This window comes from Arvicola amphibius, chromosome 15, assembly GCF_903992535.2.
Source record: "Arvicola amphibius chromosome 15, mArvAmp1.2, whole genome shotgun sequence".
Lineage (NCBI taxonomy): Eukaryota > Metazoa > Chordata > Mammalia > Rodentia > Cricetidae > Arvicola > Arvicola amphibius.
Genome location: NC_052061.1, coordinates 34,605,388 through 34,620,079, shown reverse-complemented (window position 1 = coordinate 34,620,079; position 14,692 = coordinate 34,605,388). Strand labels below are relative to the sequence as shown.

The 14,692-nt window shown below is 48.4% G+C and overlaps 1 protein-coding gene across 1 annotated transcript in view; it reads right to left on the bottom strand.

The window, feature by feature from the left end:
• Nucleotides 1–14,692, bottom strand: part of Fa2h (fatty acid 2-hydroxylase) — a 56,307-nt gene that overhangs the window by 17,695 nt on the left and 23,920 nt on the right. Inside the window, exon 2 of the mRNA XM_038313100.1 lies at nucleotides 3,949–4,041. Within this exon, the coding sequence (XP_038169028.1) occupies nucleotides 3,949–4,041 (93 nt within the window). The remainder of the gene's footprint in view (nucleotides 1–3,948; nucleotides 4,042–14,692) is intronic.

The following is a 14,692-nucleotide window of genomic DNA, read 5'->3' as shown; positions in this document are numbered from 1 at the left end:
CCTCTCTCCAGTGCTAAGATTACAGATATATACATGTAGGTTCTGGGAATTAAAGCCCGGTTTTCATGCTTGTATGGCAAGCACTTTAATGACTCAGCCATCTCCCCAGTGCATTTTCCTTGGTGACACACCTCACGGGATGGTTTTCTACCTGTCTCTTAATGGAAAAGGGTAGACTACATTGGACAGCCTCTCCAAGGTAAAGGAAGCTGATTATGCTAGAGTCTGGTTTAATTTGAGGCAGGATATGGAAGGAGATGTAGCCATACCTTTGGAGAGAGCCCCCAGAACCTGTTTGGCTTTGACCTTCCTTTCTGCCATCTCCTCTTCCAGTCATAGGGATCAGAGAGACTCGCTTTGGGCCAGATGAGAGGTGAAAGGACTTCAGGACACATGGGAGTAGAGAGGAAAGGGCTCACTGGGCATGGTCAGCCCAGGTAGCTACTGCTTACCTCTGGTTAACATGCCAGCTAAGCTGCTTAGCTGTTAGCCAAGTGACTATATCCTTTGGCTCTTGGCATTTATTTTTTCTTTTCTGTTTGTTAGTTTTGGTGACAGGGCTTCTCTGTAGAGCCATGGCTGTCCTGGAACTCACTCTGTAGACCAGGCTGGCCTTGAACTCAGAAATCTGCGTGCCTCTGCCTCCCAAGTGCTGAGATTGAAGGCCCGCACCATCACGCCTGGCTGGCTGCTGACATTGTTAACAGAGCCAGTGAGATCACAGACAGTTCATGAACTTCTTCACTACTTTATTCCGGCTCAAGTACGAACTCGAGAGCAAAGCTGTAATTTAGTCAGGCATGATGGCGCACATCTTTAATCCCAGAACCCAGGGAGGAAGAAGCAGAGGCAGGTGGATCTCTGAGTTTAAGGTTAGCCTGGTCTACATAGAAAGCTCCAGGCCAGCCAGGGCTACACAGTGAGATCATGTTTCAGAAAGAAAGAAAACAGCAACAGAAAACAACCCAAAGCTGTGTTAAGTTGGAGGTCATTTGTTGTCTAGGGGTGTTTGGAGGGGGACCTTCAGCAGACCCCTTAAACCCCATCTGCTCTAACTGCTTCCTGGAAGGCTGGCACCTCCCTGCCCTCTGAAACAGGACTGGCACGGAAGGCTAACAAGGGAGCACTCTGAAAATGCAGCAAGTAGCCTACAGATGAAGCAGGCTGAAGAGAGAAGGTATGCCCAGAAGTCAAGAGTGATGGGCAGCTGTGGTCACCAGGCCAGCTGGGTTCTAGAAAACAAAGACTGAGGTATGGGAAGGAGTTGCAATCTAGTCGGTTTTCTTTTTCTTCCTTCTAAGGAAGCCTTAGTCCTACTCAGCTGAGAGATTCAAGGGGTAATCTAGATCATTCTGGTAAAATTCCACACAGAGCCTGAAAGTCAGATGGACCTCACCTCTGACAGGGTGGGGCATCAGAGTTTCTTCATTTTTGCTCATTTCTGCTGTCTTTTCAGATTCTTCTACCCCCGGCCCAGCATGATCAGCCTAGTTTCTCCTCACTCTTTCCATCCTGACCCACTTGGTTCCCTGGCTTCTAGGGCCAGGAAAGCTGGGCCCTGGCAGCCCATGGCTCCCTTCCTTGGCAGCATCCAGAGGGTTCACCTTGAATACAAAACTAAGGAGTCCTACCCTTGCAAACTCACTCCTGGCCTGCAGACCCTCTGGTGGAGGGGAGGAAAAACCACCACCTTGGTGTCTTTCCACAGCTTCTCAAGAAAGACCTGCCCCAGCCAGGTCAGAAAGAGCCGGCAGCTCTCCCAGTCCCTTCCTTCCCCAAGAGCTGGGGTGCAATCAGGTGGGGAGAGAGCAGGAGGACTCTTTTGGGAAAAGAAGAGCAAAAATGAAAAGAAGAGAAGGGAGGGGAAGGCAAGGCAGAGAAGGTGATAAGAAAGGAGAAGAGGGGAGGAGAGAGCACTATTTATTCTACCCAGAGAGCTCAGCATTGCGCTGGCTTTCCTTAGGGTGGATGGGGTGAGGTGGGGTGGGGACAGCACCAAGGGAACCCAGATGGGTGGCCGCTCCCTGCCAGAGTAGTATGGACCCCTTCTTGTAGGCCACTCTTAGTCTTTCTCTCTCAGTCCAGGAACACAGGAAGAAGGTAGAAGAAGTGTGTGTGTGTGTGTGTGTGTGTGTGTGTGTGTGTATAAAAGACAATGAAAAAGAGGTGGGGAAGGTGAGTCAGGCCCAGCTGTCTGTCTAATGTGCTGGGAGCTAGGCTGGGACTAGCCCTCTGTATAGTTTTCCTTCTTCCTCATTGTGCAAGTAATGGTGCAAGAGCCCAGTGGACTAGATCATCCTCTTGCCTCATACAGCATTGGCTGAGGGTCAGCCTTGAACCACAGCTCAGGGAGACCATGGGGGAATCTCTGTGGATCAGGAGGTGAAGTGTGTGTGTGTGTGTGTGTGTGTGTGTGTTGTGTCACCAACTTGTCACAAAGCAGTTTGCTCCTGAGATATTGTATAGGCTGCCACACTGACATAGCCCCCATGAGCTCCTGGCACTATGTTCTTCCAAGAGTCAAGCCCTAAGCCAATCTCACTGGTGCTGGCTAAAAGGACTTGTGCCTGTAGTACCTTCCACTGTCTACTCACAGCCTGAGTGAGAACACATTGGCTTATCCCTGGTCTTGTCCCAAACCCTCATCCTCATCAAAGCCCCTCCTGTTCCAAGGCAATGTCTGGACTCTAGCTCCTGGTGTCCATGTATCACTCAAGTGTCTGGCTCCTCACTTGTTCTGCCCATATGCAGAGAAATCCCAAATCCTCTAGATTATTAGAGAAGCCTGCTATTTGTACTGAGTACCCTGCTCCTCTGTCCACCGTGGGCAATCATTGCCCAACCTTATGCTAATGATGAGTAATGAGCTCGTCCAGGAATGGGAGCCAGAAAGGGGGTCCTAACAAGCTGATGTAAGGCTTTCCTTGTGACTTGGACAAGTCTTTCCTCTTGCTGGCCTATTTTTCTCTTGGTCCCATGGCTCTCTGGAGGGGATGGAGCATGGAAGAATCTCCCAGTTTCTCAAACTGGATGCACTACATGTTTCTGTCATGGGCTGGGAACTCTCCAGAGGCAGTCCCACAGACAGGGAATCTCTCCAAGTAATGGGGCCACACAGCCTTGGGAGTCCTGGTCAAAGGGGTACAAGAAACAACCAGCTGTGGGAGGCTCCTTTGGTCCATGTCTCTTCTCCTCTGGTGCCTGTGTTTCCTGGAATGCTTCTTGGATCTCCTCATGCTGTCACAACTACTTGGAGGAGGAGAGGATAGCTGTCTATTTGTTTCTGTGCCTCTGGTGTCCACTGCAGGCAGAGGACACATATGTGCACTCATGTCTATGCCCAGAGATGACAACTTGGGGACAGTACTGTGACCCAAGATGGAGGGAAATAACATCTGAGCTTGGTTCTCACCCAGGCCCCTCCAGGCAATGCTGCTTTTCTTTGCTCTCCGTGGGGAGCCCCCACTCTACTCTTCCAGAGCTCACCTTATAGCATTAGGATCCGTGCACACACCTTCAGCTTTCCTCTGCCCTATCTGCCACATAACCTTTTCCACAAGGGACTTGTGGGTTCTTTATCCACAAGGGACTTTCTTGAGTGATCACAGGTGCCAGGAGCAGATTTTCCATGTACACTGGCCAGGGTAGGTATGTCAATCCTGTCATAGTCCCCTTTATAACTTCAGGATTCCTGATGGGAGACCTGTCTTATTCCAGGTTATGTAGGATGGGTTTCTTGCAGAGATAGCATATACCATTTATCCCAGTTTCCCACCGGCAAGCCCTCCATAGCCCCCAATGCCTGCAGCTAGGTTTGCTGTCCCAGGTCACACTTGGGCACTGTAGGTCCCAGTGGCCCTTTTTCATCTCCCTGAGCACACATCATAGCTTCACATTCCTCCCCCCACCCCGTAACTCCAATCATCCCCGATCTCCTGTGCCAGCTACCTTGTCCCAGTCCACCACTTTGAACTGTGGCTCAATAGCAGTGTCTGTCTTCTGAGTCCCTGCAGAGGCTACAGCACCATTCTCCATGGGATCCTGGAAAGAGAGACACAAAATTACTTACAGGGCGAGGGGAGAGAATGGAGCCCCAACTGTCCCTAGCAGGAGAGCTAGGAATGGGGAAACCCCACGGGTGGAACTGGGGTGGGTGGAATCCAAGGACAGCAAGTACTTCTGCGACTAGAGACACTGGTGTGGGTGTCATTATTCTTTGTATTTCTCCCTTTCAAAACAAAAATGAAAGATGCAGAAAGATCTGGAAGAGTAAGCAAAACATAAAGAAGTGAGAGTGGCTAGGGGTAGCTGCCAGGTCCAGCAAGTGTCAGGCAAACCAAGTCACAGAGTGGCCCCCAGGGCACCGGATGGGGCTCCCTGTGCCACAGCTGATGACGGCCCTCCTCTCCTTTCTCCGTGCTTGGTTACTCACCAGACTGTGTGGGTCACAGGCTGGTCCACGTGACTGCACGAAAGACAGGCCGTTGGAAGCCAGGGAAACTGGTCCTCCAGCCATCGCAGTCACATGTGGGACAGAACGAGCTCAGGTGTGCCCAAGTGGGCTCAAGGTTAATTTAAACTAGCAAAGAAGTAAAGCTAGAAGGAGATGGAATGTGCTGGGAAAACCACACAGCTCTGGCTAGCTTTGACGTCACATGGGATTGGGGCCAGAGAGAGCAGGCTTACACAGAAGTAAAACTCAGGTTTCCCTGTAGGAAGGGCAGGGACAGACCTTGCCGGTGGGAGCTTCCCAAGTCTCTGTGCCCCCAAACAACCACAATCCTAGTGACCCTGGGAAGCCAGATGTTAGCAAGAGGTTTAGGAGGTTTGAGCAACCAGCTGGGATTTTTTTTCCTTTTCCTCAGACAGTGTGTAGTCCAGATTATCCTTTAATTCACAATGCAGGCCAGACCCATCTCAAACTCCCCGTCTGTGTCAGCCTCCCGAGGACACACTGTGTATGTATGTGCCAGCATGCCCAGCAGCACTGGCTTTGCTACTATGCTCACATTTCTCTTTCCAAATAAGTCTAAGGGAGCTTGATGGTGATGGCGGCCATATTGGTATTTTCTAGAGAAAACCCAGATGCATTCCAGAAGTGGGCTAATTATCAGACTAATACCTGCTTCTTTATATATCTATGTATATATGTATTTTTAATCGAGACATAGTCTTGCTTTGTATCCCAGGCTGGTCTTAAACTTACCATGCTCCCATCTCAGCCTCTTATATACTGGGATTACAGATATATACCACTATACACAGCTTTGATACTTGAATTTTGAAAAGGTAGTTTTATTTCTAATTATGTGGATAGGTGTGAGTATGTGTATGTGAGTGCACTGCCTGCAGAGGCCAAGTGAGGGCATCAGATTCCCTGGAGCTGGAGTTCCAGGTCATTATGAGCAGTCTAATGTGGGTTCTGGGAACCAAACCCAGGGCCTCTGCAAGAGCAGTGTGCACTCTTAACCACTGATCTCTCCAGCCCCTTATGGGTTTTGTTTTTTTCTAAGACAAGGTTTCTCTGTACAGCCCTACCTATCCTGGAATGCACTCTGTAATCTGACTGGCCTTGAACTCAGAGATCTGCCTGCCTCTGCCTTCCAAGTGCTGGAATTAAAGGTTTGCACCACCACCACCTGGTTGAATTTTATCTATCTTATAGGTCTATCTATCTATCTATCTATCTATCTATCTATCTATCTATCTATGCATCTTATGTTCTCTTGAGGAACAGAAAGAGGGATTTTACAGCACATTATAAACAGAAACTCTTTAGATATTCTTCATAAACTGTTTTCTTCCTTCTCTGTCAGCAGTTCAATTACCTTTCTTGTCCCTTCCAAGTTCCCTCGATTTTCAGGTTGTTTAGTTTGTTTGTTTTTCCCTTCAGGGGCCTGGAGCTTACTTGGTAGCCCAGGCTGACCTAAAACTGGTGGTGCTTCTCCTACATTGGTCTCCCAAGCACTGGGATTACAGATGTGAGCTATCGTGCATGATTTTAGAGTGCTGTTTTAATCTCAAAATATTCCTGAGGGCTTTAGCCACTGTGCTATCAAGGTGGTTGTTTTCTTCTGGTTGCTCCATGTGTTGGCTATTCTTGGTTGTCAACTTGATTACATCTGGAATAAACTAAAACACAAATGAATGAGCGCATCTGTGAGGGATTTTTTTTCTTAATTAAATTGTTTGAAGTGAGAAGTTCCACTTCTAATCTGGATCTTTGAGGTGGAAAGATACATCTTTAATTCAGATCTTTTGAGGTGGGAAGAGCCACCTTTAATCTGGACTACACCTTTTGTGAATAGTCTACATAAGGTCATGGAAGAATGGAGCACCCTCTCTCTCTACCTGCTTGCTCTCCCTCTTGCTAGCAAGTCCATTCCTTTCCTGGCATTAGAGCCTGCTTCTCTGGGACTCCGGCATCCACTGAAGGCCAGCTGAGACATTGAGCCTCTTGGGCTAAAAAACTACTGGATGCTTGGACTTTCCATTCATAAGCAGCCATTGTTAAATTACCTGGATCACAGCCTGTAAAACATTCTAATAAATCCCCTTTATATGTGTGTGTGAGTATACACATATATATGTATGTGTGTATGTGATTTATTATATATTATGTGAAATATGTGTGTGTGTGTGTATGTGTGTGTGTGTGTGTGTGTAAGAAAGAGGGAGATTCATTCTACAAGTTTTGTTCCTCTGGAGACTCTTGACTAATACATCCCAACTCCTTTCTCAGTGTGTTCTACCCCTTCTCTGGACTGCAATCCTGCCCACTGTAATTCCATTGCTGTAACTTAAGACAAAAGGATAGTCTTAGCTGAAAAGGGGTTTTCACACATATTACCATTTAATGTTTTTGCCTGTGATACACTCTTCAGATACTGAGAGCATCATATACAGAACTGACTGGGGCACCCACCCAACACCGCTGCAAACAGAAGGAAAGCACCAAGTATTCCACTATCTGTTCCAGTCTTCAGCACATATCCTAGTATGCTTGGCTAGCTGCCTCCAGGTCCTGGCAATCACCCCTGGCTCCTCTGGGGCTACACAATTCCTTCTTTCACCTGATAGGTCCAAAAACATCTGAAGAGGGCCAATGTTTCCACCTCATGCCATCTGCTTTTCCCCAGTCCGTCCTGGGACCCAACAGAATCTCTTAGCATGTCTTTGGGTCCATGCTTCTCTCCCAAGGAACGTATGGCGGGCTACATGTAGGACCAAACAGAACTTGTACCCCCTTCTTAGAGACCATGGGAACTGAGACAACATCATGCCTTTTGGCCACCGCTCTATAAGCTCATTCCTTCAGTTTACTGAACCCTGAAGCTTTCTTAGTGACTGCTGTTGGCATGGGGTCGGAGGGTGTATATGGTAGGCTAATCTTCATTGTCAGTCAGCTTTTCTGGATTTAGTCTTACATGGGAACATCTCTGGGGTTGTCTATGAGAATGTTTCCAGAAAACTTTAGCAGTCAGGATGCCTGACTTTCTGACATTGCAACACGATCTTGTCATCTGAAACTATGTTGAGCTAAATATCTTGGGACACATGTGAACCACAGACTATAGGTTGGACACCCCTGGGCTCAGCTAAAGAGGGAAAACTCACTGGGAGTATGGGTGGTACCATCCTATGTGCCAGGGTGCCAGACTGGGTAAAAAGGGGAGAGTGGAGCAGTCTTGGCTTCCTGATGGCAGACACCAGGTGACCAGCTGCCTCTAACTGCCACCCAGGCCTTCCCTGCCGTGATGAACTCTATCTCCTTAAACTTTTAGCCAAAAATAACTTCTTCCTCTTTTGAGTTGCCTTTTGTTGGATATTTTATCACAGCAGAGAGAAACTAACCAATACCAAGGTGACCTGAACCAGCAGCGCTGATCACTGGAGCAACACAAGAGCTGTGTGGCGAGGACAGGGACGTGCAGAGACAAGAGAGGAAGCAGAGGCAGCAGAAAACATGAGATCCGAGGAATGAGAAAATGGGGAGGAGTGTGCAGGGACAGGGACTCTTGGCTCCCTCCCAGCCTCCCCTTCAGGAGCGAGAGGTTTGTAAGCATCCCCGTGGCCCCCTATTTCCTTCTGGTTCTTCCCTCACACAGGGTCTCACCCACACCTTCGCTCTCCTGAAGAGAGTGCAAGCATTGTCCTGCACAGATCTTCTTCTATAACAGTGGCTTACCCTCTATGACACTTTCCATGACAATCCCAGTCTCCTTTTCTGTTGTGTCCTTGGAGTGACTCCATTCTCCCACAAATCAAAAGCATGACTTCCCATTTTCTAACATACCTGACATTTCCCTTTTCAAATGTCACCCTATCTGGGAGACGACGAGTTAATATCTCATGAATTTTTATTGTATGTTTGGCCCTTTAACCTCCCTAGCAATAGTACTGCATTAAGTAGGTGCAATGACATTCCTATAGCCTTCTACCAAGCGAGGAGCAGAACCAGTAATGGGACTCCAGCACATTCTCTTTCCCATCATGCACTTCTTCCCTTGTCATCTGAGTCAGAGATGATGTCTTCACTGTCCTCTTTTGGCGACATTTCTTGCCTCTGTTTTCAAATATTTGGGTGACTATCACTTGTTCAGGGGCTTATATCAGGGACCTTTGGATTGCTGCTTGCTGTTTCTCTAACTGGACTCTTGCAGAAACCGAATGTTATACCCACATGCCCTCAGAGGGCTCATACTTCACAGAACAGCCAAAGACTCTTGAGACTTCCTGCCAAACGATGGGACCGAATGCTGGGTGGAGGGTAGGACATCAGGGCTTATGTTCTTGGAGACGTTAAACAAATGCAGTGCCCCAACCCTGTTTGCAGTGAGAAATATGCTCTTTGACAAAGTGGTGTCCCCAAGACAGGGAACACGTCGTTCTGGAGTGCTACTCCAGGCTGGCAAGGGCAGGCAGTGGCCACATACAAGGGTGATTACAAGGATGAAAACTCATGTGGACATACACTATCTGAGCAGAGCGAAGGCTCAAAGGAAATAACAGTATTTTTTTCCACAAATAAAAGTATTTTTAAAGATGACTATTAGCAACACATCCCAAACAAGAGGAGATCCAAATATATAGGAAATGCAGGTTTACAGCACAAAGGGCAGTTCTTCTAAAGAAGGGCAGCTGACAACTTTATCTCAACACTGGGAACAAGAGTGCGTGGAAGTTCCAGAGTAAAGTCTCACTTCACAAGCATCTGTTTTTCACACTTGTTCTCCTGCTTCAAATGGGTTGATGTGGGTGGACTCCAGACAGAAGCTATAAGAGGAAAAAGACCAGGTGTTCAAGTGGAACCAATCCTGAGGCTGTATTTGGAAAACGATTGATCGGGAATCCAGTGGACAGAGAAATGATGGCTACAAATGGAAACAAAACTGCTAAGGCTTTTCTGTTCAGTTCAGAAACTTCTGTTTTAAATGAGAGAAGCCAAGGGACAGCTGCTCTGGGGACCTGCACCTCCTAAGAGCCAGGAGACAGAGTCCGTTGTCATAGGAAAGAGTGACTCACCAGCTCCTATCCCAGTATGGAGTAGCCAGTGGTTCTTTCTGGAGAGTTCTTTTGAGTCATAGACCACGCCCAGAGTGAGGGCTGATAATGGGAGTGAACTGACCGGCAAAAGAGAACAGGGACAAAGGGGAAGGGATAGGTGTGACCTCTTCCACTGCCCCAGCCCAGTCGGACCTCAAGGAGGCATGAGGACCATCAGGCAGCATTGTCACAAGTGTCATCCTTTCAACAATTCCTGGAGTGACCTCATGAACAAAGCACTTCCTGGGCGGCATCATGGGTCAACACTCTTCTCTGGCAGAAGCCCGAGTCAGTATCACAAGACTTAACAGGCATCCAACATGGAAAGAGACTCCAAGGAGAGCTAGGGTCAGCCACACATTGACATCACCTGCCGCAGGAACATTCTGGATTAGACACACACACACACCCCTAGCCATGTCTTCCTTTAGTAATTCTTTCAAGACTAGCTGTGAGGTCCCAGAAGGTCTAGAGAGCCTTCTCTACATGTGGACAGAAGATCCTCTGGATGAGGTTCCCCTGGTCCCATTCCCAGGTACTTCAGGAACTGAGACCTGGCGGCGGCAGCCACCACACAGACAACACATGTACCTCTTGTTTTCTAGGCCCGTGTTTATTCTGTAGTCAGGTTGGGCTCACCTTTGCATTCCACAAGCAAACACCGACCATGAGTCAGAAGTGTGCAAAGGTCACCCCAGGGAAATAGGGTACAGCCCTAACTTAAAAGTCTTTAAACATTTTTTTTTTGGAAACTTCCACAATGCATTTAAAAGACTTTCTTGATCCTGGAAGGATGCCAAAGGGAACTTTATAAACCAATAAAGAATCCCAAACAAAGAAAACTGTTCTGGTTGATTACTTTAGGTTGGACAAGTTTTAGTATTTGGAATGTGAGGAATTTTGTAGTCAGACGTACGCTGGCTTTCACAGGCACTAACGAGTGCAATGACAGGCTGCGTCCTTTCCATCTAGTGACGGCGTTCTTCTTCAGGGGAAGAGGACCCTGGGACAGGATCTTGCTCTGATATCCAGGCTGGACTTGAACTCATCATCTTCCTGCCTCAGCCTCCTGGCTGCTGAGATCACAGGCATTGCCATCACACCTGGCAAGTGACCACTTTCTTATGATCCACTTGAGGGACATAAGACAGTCCTGTGTGTTTGGGTCCTGCCCAAATTCTCTGCTGTGGGAAGACGTGCAGGTGCTCAGGGCTGGAAGCATCTCACTTCCTTCCTATCTTATTTGCCTGCTGATTGCCTCTTGAGCTAGAATGTGGGCTCTTCAAAGTGGGGCCCCTGAGGCACACGCCCCAGGAGGGCACGTAAATACTTGCTGAACGAGAGGAGGCAGTCATGTATTAGCAGATCAATGGCTGTCTAGGTGAGAAGATATAGGGAGGGTTTATATGTGGGCAGGGTGGCAGGAGAAGACAGCTCCAGTGCCTTCAACAGGCTGATTTTTCTTGGAAAGAGAAAGATAGCTACAAGGAGTCACCGATGCAGCCTGCCAAGGACCTGGCAGAGGCTGGCACCATTCCTTCCCAGCTAAGAGTCACTGGCTCTGCTGGGCAGTTATACTGTGGGGAGTCAGGTAGACATTTTGACTTCCTGAAATCCTTCCAGCTGTAGTCTGTGGCCACATGGAAGGGAAGCCTGAAGACAGCAGCTCCTGCCATAGCTTTCCTCAGCTCAATGCCACTGACTGGCTGGTCGCGTTTCTGCTCTTGTGGCCACAGTCCTGTTTATAGCTCTTGGTTTTCCTCCCCAGCCATTTCCTCACAGCAAGTTCAGCCCCATTAGACACAAATACACACATGGCAGGTGTTCACCGGCAGCCCCTGAAGGTCCCGGGCACCCTGACTCCCTGTTCCTACCTTCAGAGCCAAAGTAGGTGACAGTGTCAAGTAACAGCAGGGTGTGGCTCATGACTCCATAGACAGTTTCTATGCAGGAATGGTCTAGTCTTTACTTCCACAAGTGGAGATACGCTTGCATGAATTTCCCCTCAAACCAGAGCCACCAAGAAACAACAAACAGGGTACGAGTTACTTTTCTCAGAGCTTTGTTAAGATACCAGACAGAAGGATGGGGCTACTTTGGCTCCTGGCGTGAGGATACTGTGCCTTGTGGTGGGGAAGGCTTGGTGGCAGAAGCATGAGGCAGCTGGTCACACCGGATACACAGGAAGCAGAGAGAGGAGAATGCTGGTACTCAGCCCACTTCCTCCTTTATGTTCAGTGACACCAACTACTCTGAGTAGTTAAATCTTCCCAGAAATACCTTCCCCTGGAAGTGTTTCCATGGTGGGTCTAAATCCCTTCCAGCTGATAATGAAGATTAACCATCACTCTCAGCAAAGGCATGAAATACCTTTGGCTACAAGCATTGGCACAGAGAGGGAGGCAGACATTAAGGGTAGTACTACTCAATGCTCAGGTCACATGATCTCGAGCTCGGGGAGAATGATGGGAATGAGGACACTACAGAGAAACAGAGGGCCTTGTCCTGTGGTGAGGGAGCAGTTCTGAAGGAGGAGGTTCAGGTCATGGGAGATGGGGCCTGTTTTATCACACTGTGATTTATAAGAAGATCCAGAAAACTAGGTTTTTATATGAAATTTCTAGACAGTTTTTTCTTTCCCCTACTTCTTTTTTGGTTTTTTTTTTTTTTTTTTTTTTTTTTTTTTTTTTTGGTTTTTCGAGACAGGGTTTCTCTGTGGCTTTGGAGCCTGTCCTGGAACTAGCTCTTGTAGACCAGGCTGGTCTCGAACTCACAGAGATCCTCCTGCCTCTGCCTCCCGAGTGCTGGGATTAAAGGCGTGCGCCACCACCGCCTGGCCCCCTATTTCTTATGTATGCTTGGAAATGCTCTACTGGGTTCTATCCCCAGGCCTGGACTTGCATTTTTATCAAATTTTATGGTTGAAACTGACATGCATGAATATACACACAGCCCTTGGTGTGAACGCTGGAAATCTCCTGGTGAGCTGCTAAATGTGGGTGTCCTATTCACTGAGGAGAAGGGGCAGGGGAGCCAATGGGAAGGAGGGGAAGGGGTAGCAAAGAACAAGGATTTTATTCTTCCCCAAATTCCCAGAATGAGGAATCTGGATGGAGAGGCTGGGCTGCACCCACGGGAAACAGGCCTGTAGGGAGCCTTGTGCCCAGCCCCTGGGTGGGTTGGGTGATAGGCTGATACTTGAAGAACCAGGGTCTAAGGTACATGAAGGGAGACCTTGGACTCCTCCTCCCTCCAGTGCAGAATGACAAGGATCAACTTCAAGAGAAGCCAGGGACTTGACGTGGTGGTAGATGCTCATATTTACTAGTGCTCCTTCCCTTGTCTCTGGGAAGGGGCCACAGACCATATGAGACCATCAGGGTCTCACTTCCCCACTCATGACCCTCCTAAGTCCTAGCACTTCAGAACTGGATCTTATTTGTAAATACATAATTAAAAAGGAAATAAGGGGGATTAGAGTATGTTCTGATGTAACTGTTATTCTTATACAATGGGAAAGTTTCAAAGCAAAGGGTGCTACAGTGAGAACGTTATGTGAAGATGAAGGCACAGACAAGGAAGATGAGTCAGGAAGCCGAGGAAACACATTCTGACAGAGAAACCAGAAGCTGTGGTGATGCCTAGGATATGGTGGTTCACAGCCCTCAGAAGGAACCCACATGCTGTAGGAAGCTTTCATTGCTAACTTGACACAGCCTAGAGCCAGCAGAGAAGAAAGCCTGGACTGAGGAGCAGCCTAAACCGCAAAGGCCTGTGGGGCATGTTTACGCGGGACTGTCATGTTGATTAGTGGAAAAGGGTCCAGCCCACAGTGGGCAGTATCATTCCCTAGGTAGGCAATCCTGGGATGTATGAAAAAGCTAAGTAAACATGAACAAACAAGCCAGCAAGCAGCATTTCTCCACGGAATCCTCCTTGAGTTCCCACCCTGACTTCCCTCAATGATGAACTGTGATCTGTAAGATGAAATAAACCCCTTTCTCCTCTAAGATGCCTTGGGTTGAAGTATTTAATCACAGTAACGGAGATGAAACTAGAGTCCTATGGCACCTTGGCAGTGGCCTTCTGGTCTCCAGAACTCTGAGATTATACATTTCTGTTGTCTAAACACTTACTCTATAATAATTTGTCATGAAAGTCACTGAAGTCTTACTCAGTGTTGCTTGGGATCCAGACAAGGCCACAGGGGAAGAGGGAATTCCCTAGGAGATAAAGGCACACTGAAGGAGACATCAAAGGTGATATGGAGTCAGGGTCTACACCTCACCCTATGCTAAGACGTTGGAAAGCAGTCTGCTGGTCAACACAGTCCTCCTCCCTGGCCCACAGTGGTAACCCATGCTTAGCTCTTAAGAGGGACATTGGACTATCTCCCTTCCCGGCTCAGCAGTAACCTGTTCCTCCTTCTTTAAGGCCTGAGAAGTCACTCCCCAGCTTTCTGTCCCCAGCTTTCTCTGAAGTGTTGTGCATCAGAGACAGGTGATGCTTGGGGATGGTGGGTGGGAGTGGATCAAAAACTGCTGCTCCCTTTAGCACAAACCTTGCTCTTTGTACCTCCCATCTCCTCCCCCACTACATAGCTTCTGGGACAGCCAGGACATCTCCACGGAGAGCTAGCATCTCAGTGGTATCAACATACTTCTCCCTGAGGGACCGACAGGAGGTTGCACAGATGGAGAAACTGAGGACCAGGAGGACCAGGTAACCTATGCAAGATCTCTCAGATGATTAGTCTCTGGGAAGAGTCTGCTCTGGGAGGGCTGCCCTGGAAGGTCTCCAAACCGCTAGCCAGGGTCCCTGTCTCTGCCCCCAGCACTCCTCCTGTCTTCCCTAGAGAGGGTGTGCTCAGAGGGTGCACGGGGAGAGAACAGTAAAGAACAACAGAAAGCCTGCGTGCTGCAGCGCAAACAAACAAGTCCGCCATACAGGCCATCTGAAAGGAGGCAGTGTATGGCAGGCGGGGGCTGCAGAGGGAGGGGGGACCCGCATAAAGGAATGTTGTTTGAGAAAGCTGGGGCTGGGCACCAAGGGATGGACAGATGTCCTTTTATCCCTCGGCCTGGGTTGTGCTTGAAAACCCTTTCTGTGAAATGAGACTGGTGGCCCTGGCCCTGTGTCCAGCTGC